The sequence below is a fragment of the Seriola aureovittata genome, chromosome 20 (genome assembly GCF_021018895.1).
Source record: "Seriola aureovittata isolate HTS-2021-v1 ecotype China chromosome 20, ASM2101889v1, whole genome shotgun sequence".
NCBI classification, from domain to species: Eukaryota; Metazoa; Chordata; class Actinopteri; order Carangiformes; family Carangidae; genus Seriola; species Seriola aureovittata.
This window is the reverse complement of record NC_079383.1, coordinates 13,845,344-13,865,339: the sequence shown is the minus strand read 5'-3', so window position 1 is coordinate 13,865,339 and position 19,996 is coordinate 13,845,344. Positions and strand designations below refer to the sequence as shown.

The 19,996-nt window shown below is 42.0% G+C and overlaps 2 protein-coding genes across 3 annotated transcripts; one reads left to right on the top strand and one right to left on the bottom strand.

The window, feature by feature from the left end:
- The first annotated feature begins 3,834 nt into the window (after positions 1–3,834).
- On the top strand, positions 3,835–6,385 carry gtf3ab (general transcription factor IIIA, b). The gene is made up of 9 exons (XM_056364934.1): positions 3,835–4,000; positions 4,152–4,246; positions 4,382–4,478; positions 4,578–4,666; positions 4,756–4,829; positions 4,917–4,997; positions 5,107–5,339; positions 5,939–5,992; positions 6,141–6,385. The coding sequence occupies exons 1-9, from the start codon at positions 3,887–3,889 to the stop codon at positions 6,258–6,260; spliced, it is 957 nt and encodes a 318-aa protein (XP_056220909.1). The 5' UTR covers positions 3,835–3,886; the 3' UTR covers positions 6,261–6,385.
- Positions 6,386–6,524: 139 nt separating this feature from the next.
- Positions 6,525–18,939, bottom strand: lnx2a (ligand of numb-protein X 2a). Of its 2 annotated transcripts, XM_056364932.1 has the most exons (12): positions 18,800–18,939; positions 17,342–17,513; positions 15,911–16,469; positions 12,214–12,443; positions 11,965–12,102; positions 11,550–11,749; positions 10,535–10,948; positions 10,252–10,425; positions 9,596–9,773; positions 9,234–9,459; positions 8,333–8,491; positions 6,525–7,311 (listed from the first exon to the last, which is right to left on the bottom strand). In XM_056364932.1, exons 3-12 carry the CDS (start codon positions 16,312–16,314, stop codon positions 7,176–7,178), a joined length of 2,259 nt encoding a protein of 752 aa, XP_056220907.1. In that variant the 5' UTR covers positions 16,315–16,469; positions 17,342–17,513; positions 18,800–18,939; the 3' UTR covers positions 6,525–7,175. The 2 variants fall into 2 exon arrangements, with proteins under 2 accessions (XP_056220907.1, XP_056220908.1); XM_056364933.1 differs by lacking the exon at positions 17,342–17,513.
- Positions 18,940–19,996: the final 1,057 nt, after the last annotated feature.

Genomic DNA, 19,996 nt, shown 5'->3' with positions numbered 1-19,996 from the left:
TTGAGTCTGTCAGCTCAGCCAGCAGCTTGGAGCAGCTGTATCGACTCAGGGTGTTACATATTAACCACACACACACACACACACACACAAACAGTAGATAATTGGATATGGACACAGGTTTGTACCAGTGATGCAAGAAGAGTTATGTGTGGAAATGTTGCATGATATGGAAAATTTCACAGTTGTCAACCGTCATACTGCACCTGGATCGCACTTATTGCACAATTTAAAGGGCGGGTTCATCCAAATAACAAAAACACATTTTCTCACACTTATCTCTAGAGTTATCTAGTCACATAGATACTTTTGGGTTCTTGTGACCAGGGTTTGACATCTGTCTCTGAGATTTCTGACCCCTACCCGGAACAATAGAGATGAACGGGATTTTGTTTTCTGGTGCTCAGTGCACTGAAATGTTTTAGCAGCAATGTGTCTTTGTAGAAATAGTGTCTTGATTATCTACAGACCACAGCGTCAACATTCTCTGGACCAAGAAGAAAAAATCCGTATGAAAACTGCAGTGTCTCCAGTGGATTATCTAGAGGACAAGGGACACAAATTTCTGGAAAGAGTTCTTTAAATTTTAAATATAATTGTTCAATATTTTGATATTGATCTCAATATGAAGACCTTGTCGTAATAATTATTATTATTTCTGTATGATTGTGTTCATATATCTGTTTAATTGTGTTAAACTATGAATTAAACTATGTGTTTCTCATGTACGGATTCACTGATCTTGTTTGGATGGTTCAACATGCTATAGATATAATTCCCCGATAAGCTCAATGATGAATTAGGTACGTCCTTTTTGTTGAATTATATGTCTCTGATAAAAACAAAAGCAAAAAAATAAAAAATAAATAAAAATAATTAATTTAAATAGATAAAAGTGGAAATATTACCATATAAAAATATTGCATTCAAAACAGTGTTTGGATAAAAGCACAAAATTATTATTCAAAAGTAAAAATGCATGCCAAGTGTAACGAACCCTTTCAATGTGATAATATAATGTATCTTTTGTATTATATTATTAAATGTATTGCTATTGATGCATTAGTGTGTTAGCTGTATTTCAGTGTTGTGTCAGTCTGAGATGGAGTTGTGTTTTTTTTGGTGGTGTAATCTGTAACATTCATTGTATTTTATAATTCATGATAGGTTTTGTATGCTAAATTTTAATTTGAAAAGAAACTTGTAAATTTACACTTTGTACAACACCTTTGATCACTAATTTAAAAAAAAAAAACATAAATATAATTTAGAAAAAAAATTGCCTAAGAATTAATGTGGAGCAGAAGTGCAAAGTAGCATAAAATGGAAACGACAAAGATTTAAAAATTCTGCTAAAATACTGTGTTTCAGTAAATGTAATTGGTTATTTCCGTCATTGTACTGTGAGCACATATTAAATTCCTTCCATTTCCATTGTAATGGGGTGAAGTCTTTCAAAAAAAAAAAGGGGGAACGTGAAAAACGAATCCTTTATTCTCCCTATCTCCCTTCAAGGCTTTCACCATCCCACATACTCTCCTAGTTCTTGGAGAAAAAAAGGCCTTCAGTGGTCATGACAATAATATTTGTGACTGTGGTGCAAGTGTGCAAGGGTGTGACAGTGTGTGTTCACATGATCTGTGTGTGTTTGGGATAGGCCCGAGGGTTTGACAAAAGGCACACGGAAATCCCACCTCAGGCCAAACAGAGTGCATGCTGTATCTCTGTGCGTGATAGAGTCTGCGTGGTTATCAGAGACGGGGGAGGCATGGTCATATATGTGGATATTGGGCCAGCTGTATTGATCCCGGCCCTGACAGCAGGGAGCGGGGGAGGTGAGGGGGACCGGATGAGAAGAGGAGGAGGCTGATAACGGTGTCAACTCACCCAGTTGTGCTCACCTGACGCATGGGAGGGCACTGAGTTAACGCCCAACAGGCTCTCAATAGGCCTTATTCACAAAAGTCAGTCAAAGGTTTCACATGAGAGCATTGCATGGGCACAGAGGGTCATCTCTCATGTTTAGCCAAGCAGATAGTGTTGCTGGATTGTTAGTGACTCCGAGTTTGGTTTTTTTTAAGCCTTGAAATTTCTTTCCTTCTTATTTAAAGAGTGACTATGTAATCTATGTTATCTTTCAAAGGAAAAGTTGAATTCGTAAACAAACGCACCCTTGCTCAGTTTAATACTCCCAGGGGTGTTGCTGCTATAGACTTACTATAGTATAAGATGAAACTTATACTATACTATATAAAGCTTATGGTGACTAGTAGTGACCAGTTATATTCTACTATATACAGAGATCCTAGAGCTATATGCCAGACACTGCTAATTCAATTTGTTTGTTTTGTTGACTTTATCACTAGTTGTGCTACTATTACACAGCGTTTTAGCATTTACCTTAAAAATTTTACATAGTCTCACTTTAAGCAGTTTGTCATAAGATTTAATATTTGAATTTCTGCTTCAATAAATGATTCTTTTAGCTTTTACACTGACATAAAGCAAAACTATACACTACTTTCTGCCCCTGAAAGCAAAAATAGATTTGCATTTTCCTCTTACAATTTAAATTGAGTTGACAACCAAAAATTACCTTATTAGCCGGAGTTTTGCAGCTCCAGACTCACTTGGTTTGGAATGACCAGTAGCTTGTTGCGGCTAATGTTAGCTCACTTTAGAGGGATATTGCTTTGCGAATGAGTCAGTTGCTGAGTCAGTTTGCTCATGGCTCTTCTCTACTTGTGTTACTGCTACACTACCTTTGAGCATTTGCTATTATCCCATAATTGTTAGTTGTGGCCAAAGTGGCTTCTGTTCAGATAAAGGTAGTCTAGCTTTAAAGTGTAAAATGTAACCTTTGCTAAACACTTGTTGTGGCTACAGGTGTCACTAATGCTACATTTAGCTAACAGGCTAAACCAATGTAACAGTAGCACAAGTGGAGAATCCTAAACTCAGTGACGTTACCCTAATGTGCATTATAGCAACATTTAACTAGAGTTTACTAAGCTACTGGTCATATCCTGACTAAATAAGGCTGAAGTGGTAAACTACTTTTTTGTACTGAACAGTAAAATTATCTATTTTATTTCTTATGAATTCAACTTTCCACTTGTAAGAGTAAGAGTGTGCCATTTCTCCTTTAAAAACTACATAGTCTTGTGTTAAAGGCTGTGAGACGTTGATTTAGTTTCAGGTTTGTGGGTTACAAAGGACCTCACTGAAGACTCATTTCTGACAATAATAAATCACACTTATCAGAAAGCAATATTGGAGGGTTGATAAGATTAAGATTAGAGCAGTAAATTCTGTGTATGTGTGTGTGTGTGTGTGTGTGGTGCGTAAGCAAGGAGAGAGGCGACTGTCTGTCTCCATTAATCACACACACACACACACACACACACACACACAGCAGATCAACAGATAGGGACACATACTGCAAGGAGCCTGTATGACATTTTTAAAGCCTGAATCAATCAACATGAGGAAAAGAGTCACGGACGTTTAGAATGTCTGAGTATCAATGGGATCACTATTAAACTCAGGGGCTTAAATCCTTTTCCAGCATCTGTTCAATCACCTGTACTACAATCTCACACAGCTGAGTGTATGTGACTGCTGAATTGTTGTCAATTAAGCAGCTGATTTTCTAGGGGGTTGAAATGGTAAAAAAAAAAGTACTTTTCAGTTTGTTGTAGTGAAAATGTTTTGTATCTTTTGGTTTCAGTGAGGTAGGACACCCCCCTTTCTTCCTCTAATTGGTACCTTCCAATAAGGTAAATTAGGCACAGGTGGCAAGCTTGGTTGTAGGTCAGTAAGTGTCCTGCCCCTTTAATACTAGTTTTGTCTGTGACCACAACACCATATTTAACATCTCCTATTAAAGATGGGGGAGAGGTTGCAAAGTCAAAAAAGCTATGTTTGCTCATTTTTTGATTGTAGAGCTAAATTCAGCAAGTCATGGAAGCTAGAGGCTCATCTTTGCAAACACACAGGATTGGTAAGTGTATACAGTGGAATACATGCAAATATGTTCGGCATGAAAAAGATCAGGACCAAGTAGCATATTATAACAGTTGATGTTATGTTTGCTTGACTATGACTACGACCTGGAAATGTTGAGTTTATGTCAAATGTTTCCCTGACATCAGAAACCATTCTCCTGTGAGAACTGTGACAAGAGCTTTTGCACTCGCTATCAACTCACCAGGCATGAGCTCAGTCACAGCGGGGAAAAACCACACAAGTGAGTTGCTATTTCCCTATTTGAAATGACTTGGAGAAAAGTAAAATGTAATCTTGGGGTTTTTCCAAGATACTTTTTTTTTTTTCTTTTTTTCTTTTAAATCATTCTGAAGTGTTCACCCACTGTGGTCTCTAGGTGTTTGGCTGATGGCTGCTCTGAGGCGTTTATCACAAATGCCAGCATGAGGAACCACATGGCTCGAGTTCACCAGCACCAGGAGAAGCGATATCAAGTACAATAATCTTGGGAAAAATCCTCTTGTTTTCCTCTTTTTCGTTATGAGTATGTTGGGGATTTTCCTGCGTTGCTTTTTGCTCTTGTTGCCCTTTAGTGTAACCACCAGGGCTGTGGAAAGGATTTCAACAAGAGGAACCAACTTCAAGCACACAAGTGTGAGCACCAACAGCTTCTGCCTTTTCAGTGAGTCGCTACAACTCTTGTGCAAGAATAAACTTTTATCTGTCTTTGGCTGGCCACAATTTAAACTTTCTCTGTATCTTTTGGGATAGTTGTTCTTTCAGTGGCTGTACAAAAGAATTTCCCTCTCATGGAAAACTGAAACATCACGAGAAAGTGCACAAAGGTTGGTTGGTAACCAGAATGCTGTTTAACCCTCTCATTAAATGATTGTGTTTAACTCATAATCCCTTTCTCTGTCTCTCTGCTGCAGGTTACCCTTGTGAGGCTGAAGCATGTCCTTTCAAGGGAAAGACATGGACAGAATATCTGAAGCACAGAAAAGAACATAAAGGTATGAATGTAATACTGGGAGGTGTTAACATCTGTTTTGTTGCATTGCTCACCTTGTCGCTCATGAGCTGCTGGTGTCACAAATGATATAACATTTTAATGACTCTCAGTCAAGGTGCTGTGTGGAGAGTGCAAAAAGCAGTTTAACAACACCTGGTTCTTGCACCAGCATAAGCTGCATGTCCACTCTGGGGAGAAGAGGATGCTGTTGTGCCCCAAAAAAGGTTGTGGCAAAAAATTCACTCATCGCTTTAACTTGGAGAGTCATGTACTGGGAGACCATGAGGGCAAGAAGCCTTTTAGCTGTGCCTATGCTGGCTGTGGGAAGAGCTTTGCCATGAAGGTAAACCTGCATGTCAATTTAATGAACCTTTTTTCTTCTTTTTTAAAATGGTAAATTCACTCAAATCAAATTAGTTGTATCCGGACATTTACAGTTTGGGTTTTACTTTTTAGAGTTTTTACATATGCATATTGACACTGTGCTGCATCCCCAATGCAAGAAGAGATGATTGAAATTTTATTTGCTGTGCTCAGAGCAATGGGAAAACTACATAGCAGAGCAGCGTAGCAGCACATCCCAGGTACAACAGATAATCTAGACCTAGTTGTATGGATGTTTTTCTCTGGCACTATTTTCTATAGAGGAATCTGTACAGAATGGGGTCCAGATTACTTTCAGTAATTGACATATTCAAGTATATTTCTGACCAGCAAAAATCCAAGTAACTCCAAGCTCCTGTAACTTTCATTTTACATTGTTGAAGGCGAGTTTCAGTGGCAGATATTTTTTTTTTTTTTAATTTAAAAAAGAAAAAGTATATTAGGAACTCAAACAAATACACAGTTAGATACCACTAGAAGTGAGATGTTTTGGATTATTTATTTTTTTATTAAATTACTTATGTAGTGTAGTCTCTAACTGCTCTCATTGTTGAATAGGAAAGCCTGTGGCGACACGGAGTGGTGCATGATCCAGCAAAGAAAAAGCTGAAGGTAACCTGTCCTTGTCAACCTTTTTTTTTTTTTTTTTTTTTTTTTTTTTTTTTTTTTTTTGTGCTTTTATAGATGGATAGCTTTTCTCCCTTCCATCTTGTCCTTGTATTATGTGTTATGTATTTATTTATTTTTTTCCCCCTTCCAGAAACTGCATCCTAAAAAGAATCTGCCTGGGAGTACGGCACAGCAGGTCAGACTGGCAGCTGCAGCCAGTCAAGCAGATGCCAACAAGCTTGCTGCAAAGCTGCGCAATACAACTTTATAGATGATACCAAATCTCGAGGCTGCATTATTTAAATATCTGCTTGGATGTTTTCATTTATAGTGAAAATCCCATTTTTGTTTATTTTTCTTTATGCCAATGTGAAATAAAGCCTCATTAATACAGCACTATACTAACGCTCTTTATATGTGTAAGTCTTAGTGTACAGTTACTAATAAACTGCCTCTTGCTCATATAAACCACACCAAACTGCCCTTTAACAGTCACTTTGCACTAGCGCACAAAAGAATGCTGTGGAGCAATTAATCCTTTGAAGGAAATGTTTATTAAACAAACAGAACACACATTCACACACATGTATAAAACTCCAGCTGATGGGACAGCTGGTTGTCATGGTGATGAGGCCTAAGGGTAGTTGAGCCTCCCAGGGTGCGGCAGGTTTCTAATAAGGCCTGAGGCTTATTCAGCTGGATACAGCGCTGGTGTTGCAGAACATCTTGATTTAAAGTGATTATAGGTCATTATCCTAGATGACAGAGGATCACAGGCTACTTTTTAAAAAATATTCTATCTCTACCCACAACGATGCATCCACCTGAATACAGCCCTGGATTCTACAACTGCCTGGTGAGATGAATACAGCACAGATCGCCTGTTAACAGTTGCAGTACCATTCTCCCTGCGGGAGTGAAGACAACATGACCATATGAACACAGCAGTGTGTTTGTGAGTGCAGTCTGTCGAAGGACGTGGCACGATCTGGATCAGTTCCCACCTGGTCAGGACAAGCGTAGTCCTGCTGGGTCTACTACAGTTCTGAATGCTTTTGGTCCTGGATTAAGCCCGGTATGGAGCGATGTACAGTAGCGTGTACCAGTTCACTTTGGCCAAGGTCGTTCTCAATATAGAACATTCTGGGTGGACTCAGCGTGGTGCGCAGCTTGCTATCTGGCCTAGCTATACCAGGCTGCCAGGCCAGGAGACCACAGTAAGCGCCACCCGGCTGCGCTGCTCCTTCAGCATGGGCACCAGAGCAGAGTGGCTCATTCCTGCTGTGGACAAGCCGTTGACTGCCACAATCATATCCCCACACCTAGGATGACACCAAGAGACAAGTCAGTGTGGAATATAAATAGGACCTGACAGCTGCAGTTATGTGCCAGTCAAACAGCTCTACAATATTCCAGTCATCTCAAATGAGCACAGTTCATAATACAATTTCTTTAATGCAAAATAACCAAAATGCACTTGTTCCAGCATCTCAAATGTTCATATTTACTGCTTCCTGATTCTTCTATAATAGTAAACTGAATATTTTTAAGTTTTGAACTGTTCATTGGACAAAACAAGACATTACTTAAATAAAATAATCAGTGTGTCTCATGGATTTGTTTTTAATAGTACTGTATTAGGACAAAAGTGGAGTTCTATGGCACAGAGGAATAAGCTATATCAGGCTTTGGCAGCACTTGTTAGTGGGATTAACTTACTGTTTGTTTGTTTTTTTTATGGGATTTGTCCCACCTCTACTTTTGAACTGTAGAGTAGGGTTTGCCTTTAATCTACAACAGATGTCAATCTTTCTGGCTTGTATTCATATATCTGTAAAAAGATGGAGTCAAACGGATTGAATTTTGATTTATTGGTAGTTGGTTACATTACGACAATAGATAAGATGCTGATGACACAGCAAAAGGGCCATATCTATGACGTATAAAAATATTACACAGACAATTGCCCATGGATTTACATGACTGCTACACAACTGCAAGAACTTCATTTTTACTGAAGTTTCAAAATGCTCAAGAAAACAGGTGTTTTATCTTGAATTGTAATAATCATCATGCAGTTGTTTCTTGTTAAAGGTCTATTGAAAATCCACTACATTGAATTGTCATATAGTTCTAAAATAAATAGTTTACACAGAAAAACACAATGTAAGTGAAAATGTGTCTTTTTTTTCCTTGTGTTCCAGTTTGCAGGAGTGGCATATCGTCACGCCACTCTTATCAATCCCCAACTAGAGATCACAGTTTATCCGCCTGGTAATTCACTACTATATCACTGCTGGCATAAACCACAGACTGTCATGTGACGAACAAATGATCACTCACTTAAGGCGGCCATCATAGTACGCAGGTGTGCCAAGGACTATGGTCTTGATGAAGAACGCCTGGTTGCCGTGGCTCTCCTCGTATCCCCCAACAATGCTGAAGCCCCAACTGCCGGGATGACTCCTCCGCAGCACAATCTCATGACTACTGTGCAGGTAACTGCAGGAAAACACGAGAGCAGAGTGAGGGAGGGAGGGCCAGACAGAAAGATGAATACAAGTAATGACTTTATCCTCCACTGAGGAAAGATGAGAGAAAAAATAATATGTCTTAATCTCAAAAGTGTCTATTGTGAGGTGGTAGAAAATATCCAGTGGTATCATTTCTTCTGTTCTCAAACAGATGAAAAAGTGTTTTTATCCACTGAACTCAATATTTTTAATACCTTTAAATAAATGTGCCTCTTGCAATTTTTAAATAATTGCAGTGGAATTTAACAGTGCATTATTTCTCTACTTTGCTCAAGAGGAGCAAGAGAAGAGCAAGCAAGGTGAGTGGAGGAGAAAAAGTAGGGCTGGGCAATGTGAATTACTCTCATTACAAACCTCCGTCTGACCTCTATTTACTAATGTTGCAATTTTCAGTCAGTGGTCACGATCCCATACAAATGAAGTGAGAATAGATGCAACAACCAATGACATCTATCCAGATTTTAAACCAACAAATGTCCAAAAGCCCATAATATTGACCTATAATCAGTTATGACAATCAGAAATAATACAATGTGACAATTTATCACGATACATGTTTTAATTCATATCGTCCAGTCCTGAGAAGAAAAAGCAGCAACCTTGCATAAAAACAAATACGTTCAGTAAGGTCAGCCGAGGCATTTACACATCTGGTCATAGCTCTGCATCTAAGCAGTATGTATGTGATCTCCTCTCCCTCTGTATGTTACCTGGGCAGGCCCAGCCACATGACCCACGAGGGCGACCAGTTGGCATCAAAGTCACTGTCGTGAGTGTGAGGCAGCAGCTCATCGTGGTCATGCTCCTCCACCATGCTGACCTCCAGCACTCGCAGCTGGACTGAGGGCGAGGCAGCGCTGGCCTTCAAGGTGCCCACGGCCTCGCTGTGGCTCAGGTATGTCAAGTCCTGCCCGTTGATGCTCAGTAGAACATCACCTGAAGGAGCAAGAGGACACACCTGCTGCTGATGAACTGCACATAACATAATGTGGCTTCGCTTAAGCAAAACATGCAAATTGTTTTTGATGCATACAGTATATTAATGCATATTTGACCTCGCTGAAATGCTCACCACGTTTGATTCGTCCATCTCTCGACAAGCAGCCGTGCGGTTGGACGCTGGTCACAAAGATTGGCAGCTCCCCGCTCTTACTGCCCCTCCCTCCTGCAACAGTCATGCCCAGAGACTCAAGGGGTTCCTTCTTCACTGTGATGTGTTTCTCCTTACAGGTCACACACTGCGAAAGGTCCTGTGAATATGATCGCACAGAGGTAAGACACACACACACACGAACACACGCTGAGCCTAAACAAAGGTAAACGCCCATAAGTTTACTCACTCTTTGTGCATCACACTTAAGTTTTCCTGCAGTTAAAACAGAAAATACCTCCACTAATAGAAAATAAGGGGGAAAATATCAAAATAACACTAACTAATACAAATAGTATTAAGCTATATGGTATGGATCTGTATGTGTTACCTGTTCATTAAAATAAAAATATCTACACAGATTTTTTTATACATAAAAACTGAGAATGATGATTGATTGTGATCATTACCTTCGTTCCTATAATGCAGATGTGAATCTTAAAATATAAGTGCTTGCTCAATGAAGATGTAAACACACACAGAAAACATTGAAATGCACCTACACTCACAATCCAACCCATCTCTACAAACACGCTAACGCTAACGCACACACACACACATATAAGTCTTCTCCTCACTCTGTGGGTGCTGGTGCGGGACAGGTGTATGGGCACAGGACTCGGAGTAGAGCTGTGGTTAGGCAGGAAGTGATCAAGGCAGTAGAGGTCTCTGGTGGAGCTTGATTTTGGCGGTGGGGGTGGAGTTGGTTTGCTGGGTCGGCCAATGAGCAGGTGGACTCGCTCTCCACTGGCCTAGAGAGTCAGAGTCGTCAGAGTCAGTGGTTTAATATCAAAATCTCAAGTGATTTATTTTTGCTCATATGCTCACTCAAATTTCAAAAGAAATCAAGGAGAAATGAACCTGTATAATCTGTGCAGCCTGTTCCGGGGTACCGTGGCGTAGGTCCTGGTCGTTAACTGCCAAAACACGGTCATTACTCCGCAGTCTGCCATCCTTTGCTGCCAGGCCTCCCTCCAACAGGTCCAACACAAACACTCCTGACTCATCCGTTCGCCGTACCAGCTTAATGCCGAGCTGCTCAGTCGAGTCCCGCTTGTGTAGGGTGATTCTCAGCGTGGCGGGGCTGGACGGCGTCCCCTCAGGAGTGGAGCAGGGTGCGTGGGGAACAGCTGGAGTGGAGGAGGAAGAGGAGGGAGGTGCCCGGGAGGCACAGCGACGCTCCCTGAGCACGGTCAGCTGCAGGGTGGTGCAGGGGCGTGCCAGCGTAGAACGAGCGAAACTGTGGGGCACGTTACTGATGTCCACATTGTTCACCTTTGGAGAGAGACATTAAAGGATATTTAAGGAAATTAAACCTGGATTTTTTTTGGTGCCACCATAAACAAAACTCACTGTATAATGTAGCTATGGCGAATGTGTTTGCAAAGAGTTGCCTATTTACACATCTGGCAGACAGAGAAACTTTAGCTCACTCGTCTTTTAGCTCTGTTTTAATCCCCACCAGCTCCCGCTAAATGCTGCACTTTCTCCATCTGGTAGTAGCTAACTGTGTCTGTCTGTTGTTCATGTTGGGCATGTAGCATACACTGCAATTATCAGATCTTTCTCATTTAAAACAGATGCCTCCTGCTCAAAGAGAGTGCTGCAAACAGTAAACCGAAACAATGAGCTAAAAGACACAATTTTGGGTGATAATTCTCTGCGGATACGTCACTGCACATCACACACGGTTGTTTGATCCATTCTTAATATAAAAATATTGACTAGAGCTTCTTTAAATAGGTATAACAATAAGCTTTAAACTGGATTTAAAAATATTTTGTATGAAAATGGGGCGTGCTCTTTGGTGAAATCATGCACTTATTTAACGAGGCAAAAAAAGATTAAATTTAAAATGACCTCTAAAGCCTCTCACCTGTAGTATCTGATCCCCAGCCAGCAGCCTCCCGTCTCTTGCAATGACCCCGTCTCTGTACACCTCCTGAATCACGATGTTGATGAGAGGCGTCTCGTTTCCCCCGACGATGCTGATGCCCAGCTCGACATACGGGTTGGCCCGGTGGACCTCTATGGCAGTTATCTCTCCTTCAGGAAGGGAGGGCAACTTCACACAGCCTAATGGGCACACAAATCATATTACACTGCTGCATTTCAGACTTTAATTTCCACATCTTAATCATAATGTTCCCTGAACATCATTATCCTGTTGTCTAATGTTATAGCTCTTACACTCACAAGGAAGATAAACCGAAATATTTCATAGCTCAGATTTCTAGCGTTCAACCCCTTTGAGAAGATGTTCAGCAAAAATAGAGGAAGTGGTGTCATACCCTCTTCTGCAGAGAGAGGCGGGGACTCGGGGCAGTCCCAACCAGAGGAGGTGGAGCTGACAGAGCGTAGGAGGTGGATGCAGGGGTTACTAAGGGGCCGCTTCACCCTGGGGACCACGCACTCTAACCCTACCACACCTGAAGGCACAGAGAGATTAAGAGACGTTTCCCATTAATGCTGTGTCTCATCAATATATTGACTCAATTCTCAATCTTAATCTTTTTTGATAATGCAGTGGATCGGCTCACTGTCTTCCTCTGTGCTCTCCTCAAAGGCAGGGTTGTCGAGGCCAGCGTCGTCTGTCCACACGGGCCCATTGCTGCTGGCGTTATTAGGTCCAGCGGGTGGAGAGGGCGTGTGGTCCCTCAGGTCTGTCTGTGGGGGCGACCTGGGAGGGCTGGTCACCATCGCTCGCTCATCCCCGCTCTCGCATCTCGGACCGTCCACGCTGGTCTGCTGACACCGCGTCCCGGGACACCTTTCACCAAGCAACAGGCGTCAGTTTGTTAGTCCATCTGACGTGTAAAGAAAATCAGGTTCAGCATCAGTTAATTTAATGTGACGCAAATGATCCCATTAGGGAATTTCTCTTTTTGTTTGTCCCCTCCTTAAAGGAGGCCAGGGTGCCAGGTCACGAGTAGCTGGGAGGGATTCAAAGGGTAAAGGAAAAGTATTTTTTGAAGGAGAGGACCCAAGTTAATTATGGTTCTAATGCACTAATGCACAAAAGATTATATAAGATTATGAGGGAATATATTTAGGGGCATGAATTTATGTACACATGTGACCATATGTATATTGTGTGTATTATTTTGGCCACAGGGGTTATTTTTTCTCTGAGCTAATAAATTAATATGTTTCTTCTCAACTCAAAACATAAAAAAAATAAAATAAAATAGTGAAAAATGTCCGACGCAACCTCCCAAGGTCCACAGTTTGCTTGTTTCAACCAACCAACTGGTACAAAAACCGCAACATATTCAATCTTAACCAATATACAAAATAGAGAGAGCCGGCAAGAAATCACATTTGAGAAGATGAGGGGGCAAAATTGAACATTGTTGCTTGATAAATCACTTAAATGATTAGATAATGACATAAGTCGTTTGCAAAGAGTTCAACCGCTCCACGGTGTTCTTTCCATCGATACATAAATCTGATTGAGGCGGGTGCATCTGTCCCGACCCACAAATAGATACTCTTAACTAAAGAACAATTAAAAACAAGCACAGACAGGCAGACTAAAGGGGTCAATGTGGTCTCACCCTTAATTGACTCTGAAGTATTTACTGTAAGTGGCAGCTTTAAGCTTGGTTGAATTATTTAAACGCTTCTGCTCTTCCATTCCTATCTCCCAAGAGAAAAAGGACCATAGAAAACGAATTGCTGTCCCATGACTCTTTGTTCTTGCAATATTCAAAACGACTCACAGTGTTTAGTGTTATCACTGCGAGCATTTCTTAATTCATTCTCTTTCACATCTATCTTTGGCCTTTTCCATCAAGAAACAAGAAGAACTCACTTAACACTTGAACGAGTTAAGCTCTACTTTGGTTCAGGAACAGTGAAAGTACCTCAGCTTTCACACATACACACCGTCAGTAACAAGATCAACCAGCCCACCTTGACCACTGTGGCTTGGCGCTCTCATCTTTTAATCTAACGTCAAGTGTCGCGTCCCTAATCATCACCATAAACAACGCTGACTTACAGTCGCAGGGCGGCAGCAGACTGTAGGCTCCTGTTACTATGTTAGACATAAGTCTGCAGGGCAGGAGAATGTGAGCCCACGTGGGACTGAGGCTTAATCTTTACTAAAGAATGTCACGTTAGTCCTCGCAGTGACCTCGTTTGAGCTTTCTTAAACCATCTTTCCTCGTCTTCCCACACGATGATGTGTGCAAACTTCACTGAGATGCACCCATCTGCTGATGTGATTGACATGAAGAGTGTTAGCAATAAAGTTTAAATGGGCTGTAGCTTTGAAAAATGGGGGGGGGGCAGTTAAAGTAATCTCTGTATTTTCTTGTTTTTGGACTATTTTCAGACTTGGATACACTTAAAGCGCAACCCTGGAAGTTTTGAAAGATGAACAGATTGTTTCTCTCACAAATGAAAAGTTGAATTTATAAGTATTAAAACACTTTGGTTTTGCTGCTACAGCCTCACTTGGTCTGGTATGACCAATAGCTTATGGTGGCTAATGTTAGCTAATGTTAGCTAATGTTTGAAAAAGGTTGCTGTGTAACTAAGTCAGATTGCTGACTTTTACGACTCCTCTCTACTTACTGTTACACTCCATTTTACCATTCACCACTATCCTGCAATTGTCACTTGTGACTACAGTGACTGTCATTTAGAAAAAGTTTAAAGACACTTTAAAGACACAATATCGGTCGTCTATAGCGAAGGGTCTCTCGTAAAAACAGCTGACTCAGAAAAGCTTTTGCCAGCTGGTTAGCAATAGCTTGTTAGTGTGAGCTTGTTAAGGAAAATCTCCTCGACTTAACTGAGGTGTTCGGCAGTCACTGGATAACCAGTCAATAAGTTAATGTCAAAACACCAATGAGTGGTTCCTTAGCAACACACGCCATCTTAAGAAATTCAGTCACATAGATGTCTGCCCCTAAATCAATAAAACTGATTATTATCTTGTTCCCCTCAACATTAGCTATGTTTTTACACATATAAAGCATGATTTGGTCGAAATATCTCAGGCAAGAAAAAGTTAGATATCTAGATGTCGTGTAAATTCTCCAAGCATATTGTCCCGAATTTACACTTCCTCCACTCTTGGAACAACTGGCAACAACTCTTTTTTTGGTTTTCCTTATGGCAATGCTGATGCATAGACAAACACACACACACACACACACACACACACACACACACACACACACACACACACACACACACACACACACACACACACACACACACTCTTCTGTTACTGTACAGCACGGGGAAACAAAGAAAGCGAGAGCAAGAGAGACAGTAAACTGAAAGGCAGACAAAAGGAAAGACAGAGGAAAAATGTGAAAGGAAAATGCCATTTTTTCATCCCAAGTCACGCTATGACCTCACATCCCACTGCATTCGACTCACCACAGGCCAGGGTTGCCCTTGGCTGTCTCACAGAAGAAATGGTTGAAAAGGTCTCTGGTGTTGAAGTTGCTCAACATGTTTGCAGAGTGAGAACATGGAGCTCCTGGTCAGCAAACCCATGACTGTGGTAGGGAACCACTAATCCCCCGTCACATGACCTACAGCCCAATAATCCCCTCAGGGTCTCACAGCACCTGGTCCAAATGGGCCAAAAGCCAAAGCGTGTGGACGGAGGAAAACCTTTAAGGTTAAGGATGACGGGAAAGTTTAACTGATCTGGACTAAGATTAATGACATCTCCAAATGTTCCTGCCAGAAGAAGGCCACAGGTCATGATGGATGGTTGGCATGGGTTTTAAAGTTATACAAAGGCAACTACAGTTGCAGCGAACAGTTATTTTCATTATCGATTAATCTGTCAATTACTTTTTAGGTTAATATGTGGATTATTTAGCCAATAAAATGGCAGAAAATTGAGAGAATGCCTGTAACAATTTCCCAGAGTGCAAAGTGATGTCTTCAAACTGCTTGTTTTGTCCAACCAACCGATCAAAACCCAAAACTATTAAATTTACAACCATAGAGAACAAAGTAAACCAGCAAATATTCACTCCTCTAAACCTAGAAACTGCTCATTTATGGCATTTTTGCTTTAAAAAATACTCATCTGAGTGACGCCAACACAAGTACGGTAAAGCTGCATTACCTATATAAAGCTTATGAAAACCTGCCAGTCATGCATGCATAGTGTTTGATCTGTATGTGTGTGTGTATGTTTGCCCACAGGTCGTGCTCTCAAGCAAGTATCCATCTATCATGTCTGTATGTAAGCTTTATTACCGGTGCTTGAGGTGTGCCTCCAGGTCACATCGTGGCATGCTGAGGGAGCAGACTGGGGTCAAAGGACAGGACACGGACAGCTTGTCCAGCAGCTTGTGAACCAGTATGCTGGATCTGCGGCACGCCTGTAGCTGTAGCCGCGTCCTGTCCAGAGGGCAGAAGTCCCTCTCCTGGAGGAAGCTACGCAGGCAGCGGGCGCAGAAGGTGTGTCCACATGGTGTATCAAGCGGCTGCACCAGCGGCTGCAGGCAGATGTGGCACACCAGGTCATCGTCCACTTCCAGGCGGTAGTTGTAAAGGTGGTTCTCCCAGGTGCGGTGGATCTGGCCACACTCGGGGCACAGAGCCTCCAGCGCTGGCTCCACCGGCACAGCTAGACCCACCTCGCAGCCTGGGCTGCCCATCTCCGCTCCTTCAACACAACTCAGCTTTGGCACAAATGACTCCAGTGGGGCTGCAGTGTTGGGAAGGGGCACACACACTCCTATCCCATAAGCTTCAGAGGATGTACAGGCTGTAGAGAGGACAGATGCCCCCCAGTGGCTGATGGCACATCACCCTGCAGGTCAGAGGGCAAAGCAAGAGGGTTAAACAGCTGTTTCAGAAAAACAACAAGTGTCTGATTATGTGCTCGTGCATTTATTCATGTGGCAAATGCTTTGTGCACGTGGGCCCACGTGTCTGCATGAGATCGAGTGTGGCACTGTGTGTGTGTGTGCGCGCGTGTGTCAGTGAGTGTGCCGAGATTATGTATTGCTGCTCCTGTCCACTAATCTGGCAGTATAATCTCTCTTTTGCTCTCGCCTGCTGCAATCTTCCAATTCCACAGAGAGGGAATTATCTGGGATTGAGGCAGAGAGAGGACACAGATCAGAGGAAGTGGGATTGGGAAAGCAACAGAGAGAGAAAACAGTGCCAGAAAGTGGAAGAAATGAGCAGAGACAGAGCAAGGAAGAAGAGAAAGAGATAGGAAGAGGGGTGAAAGAGATTAATGGGATATAAGAGGCATAAAAAAAGGAAAAGAAAATAAGACAGGAGAGAGGATGGGAGGGAGCAGAAAAGCAGTGAAGTCCAGGAAAGAAAAGAAACCAAAAAAGGCAAGAAAATTAGTGAGAATTCTTTAAACATTCCCCTCGGCGTACTTGATATTTTTGGTTCAGGCCACGCGCAGTAGATGCACTCAGTCTCCTCTGCAACAGAAAGAGAACATGCCTAAAGCAAAGTCTTGAAATATAGCACTCCACCGAGCAGAGTTAGTCCCCAGAGCTAATGCACTCTGTATGCACTGATCACTTCCACAGTGTTTCACATCCAAAGCCATTCAGACCTTCAGCCCCTCTATTAGCCAAGCCCCTGTGGGCCTGATGCTATCAGCGGACAGCAGAGGGCGTGCCTCAGCACACAGCAGGCCAGCCAAGCCACAGTGACTACCTGCCTCTGTTCCAGCGAGGGTCTGCTCCTGTCTCCATGACGACCTGGAGCCTGTTCTGTTCAGTGGGGCTTGACATTCAGAGTGTAGCCGGAGAAGGATGCAGAGGAGCCACACAACAGATGCACTTCTCTCAGCAGGATGCTCTGCTCCTCCCTGGTACAGCCTGAACGCCTGTCAGACAGCACAGACAATGATGAGAGCCCCCTTGGTTCCTTTTTTGCAGCTTTTTTCGTCTCGTCTCTGTTTCTACCCATTTCCGTGACAACCTGTCTCTCCTGTCTCCTTGGCTACCGAACCGGTAGTTACTTATTTCAGCCTCCTTTAAGTACGTGCTCCTGTCTGTGTGTGACTGGCTGCTTCTGTCTCTATCCCGCAGCTGGACATGAATTAATCATGAGGACACAAGGCTTCTCTGTTCCTATAACAAAGCTGTGACATCACCACATCACACACAGACTTGTAGACATGCAAGCATAAGTCTACACAAGCAAAACCAAACACACACACATACATCATGCACAAAAGCTTTTGAGGTACCAGATCCTGCAAATAGCCTTTATCAATAAGTAAAGTCTTCAGGTTTTCACTGTGGCAGCAGTTTAGAGCCCCGTCCGTGAAAAGCACTTAAATCTATTTTAATCATAGCTGGACCCTGTAGCAACAGATTCCTTTACACAAGTCATATGAAGACTAGCAAATGCTTGTGAAATATCTTTCTTTTAATCTCACTGTGTGTGTGTGTGTGTGTGCGCGTGTGTCTGTGTGAGAGTCCAAGGCCATGCTGTTATTGTCATTGCACTGCTTTCTATATTAATAAATAACAGTCTTGGCCCTGCACCTGTCTCTGCTCATTTTTCATTTTGTCACAAATGACAATCTAATCTTACAACACAGGACAAGCCATGGACTACCTCACATGCAGGAATGACATGTTCAAATAAGATGAGATGATGTTATAGGCCACAGATTTAAAATCTCAGGTCCTGTCGGCTTAGCCTACATTTTCATAAAACCCCACCTCGTCGTCTCTTATCTTAAAAAAAATCCAGAAAGGCTGTTAGCCACTTGGAGGACCAGGCCGGCTGCTGTTCTGCAAGGTCTGTTGCAATAGGGTGCTTTTTTTCACAACAGTCAGACAGACATGCAATGATAACAACAAAAACAGACACTGATTTAATTGAGATTTGCAATCATTTTTTCAGTTGTCATAGTCCTAATTTACCTTGGCAACGCACCAACTGCAGTGTCATGATCTATAAGCAACCCGTAAGCGTTGAACACATTTGATTAGACAAGAGCATTTTTTAATCATTGCTCCCATCTGTCTGACTCCATCCCACCCCTCCATAAGCGGAAAGGCTAGGACAGATGAAGCGACAATGGCAATATCAATGCAAAGCCAGCCACACACTGACACCGTTCATACAGACACTGAATATATGCAGATGTAGTATTACCTATTCTTACTGCTCCTCCGCGCCGCGCACTCCGGCCCCAAAAAGGGGGACGATTATTAGCTGCGGGACCTCAATCACGCATTCACCGCAACGGACCGTTCCGCAAACCCGCACGAAAACGCCCCCGTGCCTTTGGCAGCGCTGGCACCGCCCACTGCTGTCCGTCAACGGGGAGGGGCGGGGTCTGCCGCTGTCAATCCAGAGCAAAATTAGGAGTGGCTGCCAAACGGCCTGCTCCAAAAATATTATTACTTACTGCTTTAGATACATATCTTGCTATGTTGCATTTTTTTTTCACACAAATTTAATGTTGTACTTTAGTTTTTTCTTTAGTTTTTTAATAGTTATGCTATCTCAAGATTAATAGTTATATTGTACCGCCACAAACAATTGTACAAGGATAAATGGTTAAAAAATTATCATGAGATTTTAGTATGTAGATATGATTATGACAGTATGGCAGTCCGCACCACACACTTGACCTTTGTGTAGTGCATGTGCAAAAGCCATGGATAAACCTCCTGAATCTCAGCCTGAGGCAGAATCACCTTGGTCATAATTAAGCAATTATTGTACACAAAACCAAAGCTGACAATCTTGGCACTTTCCCACAGATAGTGGGGTATTTTGGTCTTTTGGTTTATGTTATGACCTCTCAACAAGTAGGCACTTTCGTTATGTTCATATCACATGTATATTGTGAATTTGACCATTTTTTGCAACATACTTTAAACTGCAATTTCTAAGTGGGCTTTGTCAACCAAACTGGATTTCTCCCTGTGGTAAACTTTGGTGTAGTTCAATTTTTTCCAGCGTAAAGTAATTGGCAGCTTGCAAAGCTATGCTCTCAAAGTAGCTTCCTTTACACTGTAAAATATAACGCAATAATAAAGATTAAACTGCCTAAATAATATTGTATATACGCATAGATGAATACATAGTGCATAATTGGCTCTCTCTTTTGATACTTGAGCCCATGTGTTGGACCTGATCTTACTTAAGATACAGGACTTGTGTGTGCTACTTTGACTTAAATGAATACTTCCTCATTTAGACTATGTAAATAAAAAATACTACTTTTTTTATTCTTTTTATTTTAAAGCCCATTTAATCGATTTTGCTAACTTGTGTCCAGTTAAGTGGCTTTCGTAAAAACAATCAGGCATCGCCAAGGGCAGCCAAAAAGCCAGGGTCCTC

What these genes read in the sequence shown, in the direction of transcription:
- gtf3ab (XM_056364934.1), top strand. Translation starts at nt 3,887, where the DNA reads ATGGGGGAGAGGTTGCAAAGTCAAAAAAGCTATGTTTGCTCATTTTTT. An exon ending in ACCAGGAGAAGCGATATCAA is followed by an intron (nt 4,479 to 4,577) that starts GTACAATAATCT and finishes GTTGCCCTTTAG; the next exon opens with TGTAACCACCAGGGCTGTGG. An exon ending in GGAAGAGCTTTGCCATGAAG is followed by an intron (nt 5,340 to 5,938) that starts GTAAACCTGCAT and finishes ATTGTTGAATAG; the next exon opens with GAAAGCCTGTGGCGACACGG.
- lnx2a (XM_056364932.1), bottom strand. Translation starts at nt 16,314, where the DNA reads ATGGGCAGCCCAGGCTGCGAGGTGGGTCTAGCTGTGCCGGTGGAGCCA. An exon ending in ATGTGGCTGGGCCTGCCCAG is followed by an intron (nt 8,492 to 9,233) that starts GTAACATACAGA and finishes GTTTTCCTGCAG; the next exon opens with TTACCTGCACAGTAGTCATG. An exon ending in TACTATGATGGCCGCCTTAA is followed by an intron (nt 7,312 to 8,332) that starts GTGAGTGATCAT and finishes GTGTCATCCTAG; the next exon opens with GTGTGGGGATATGATTGTGG.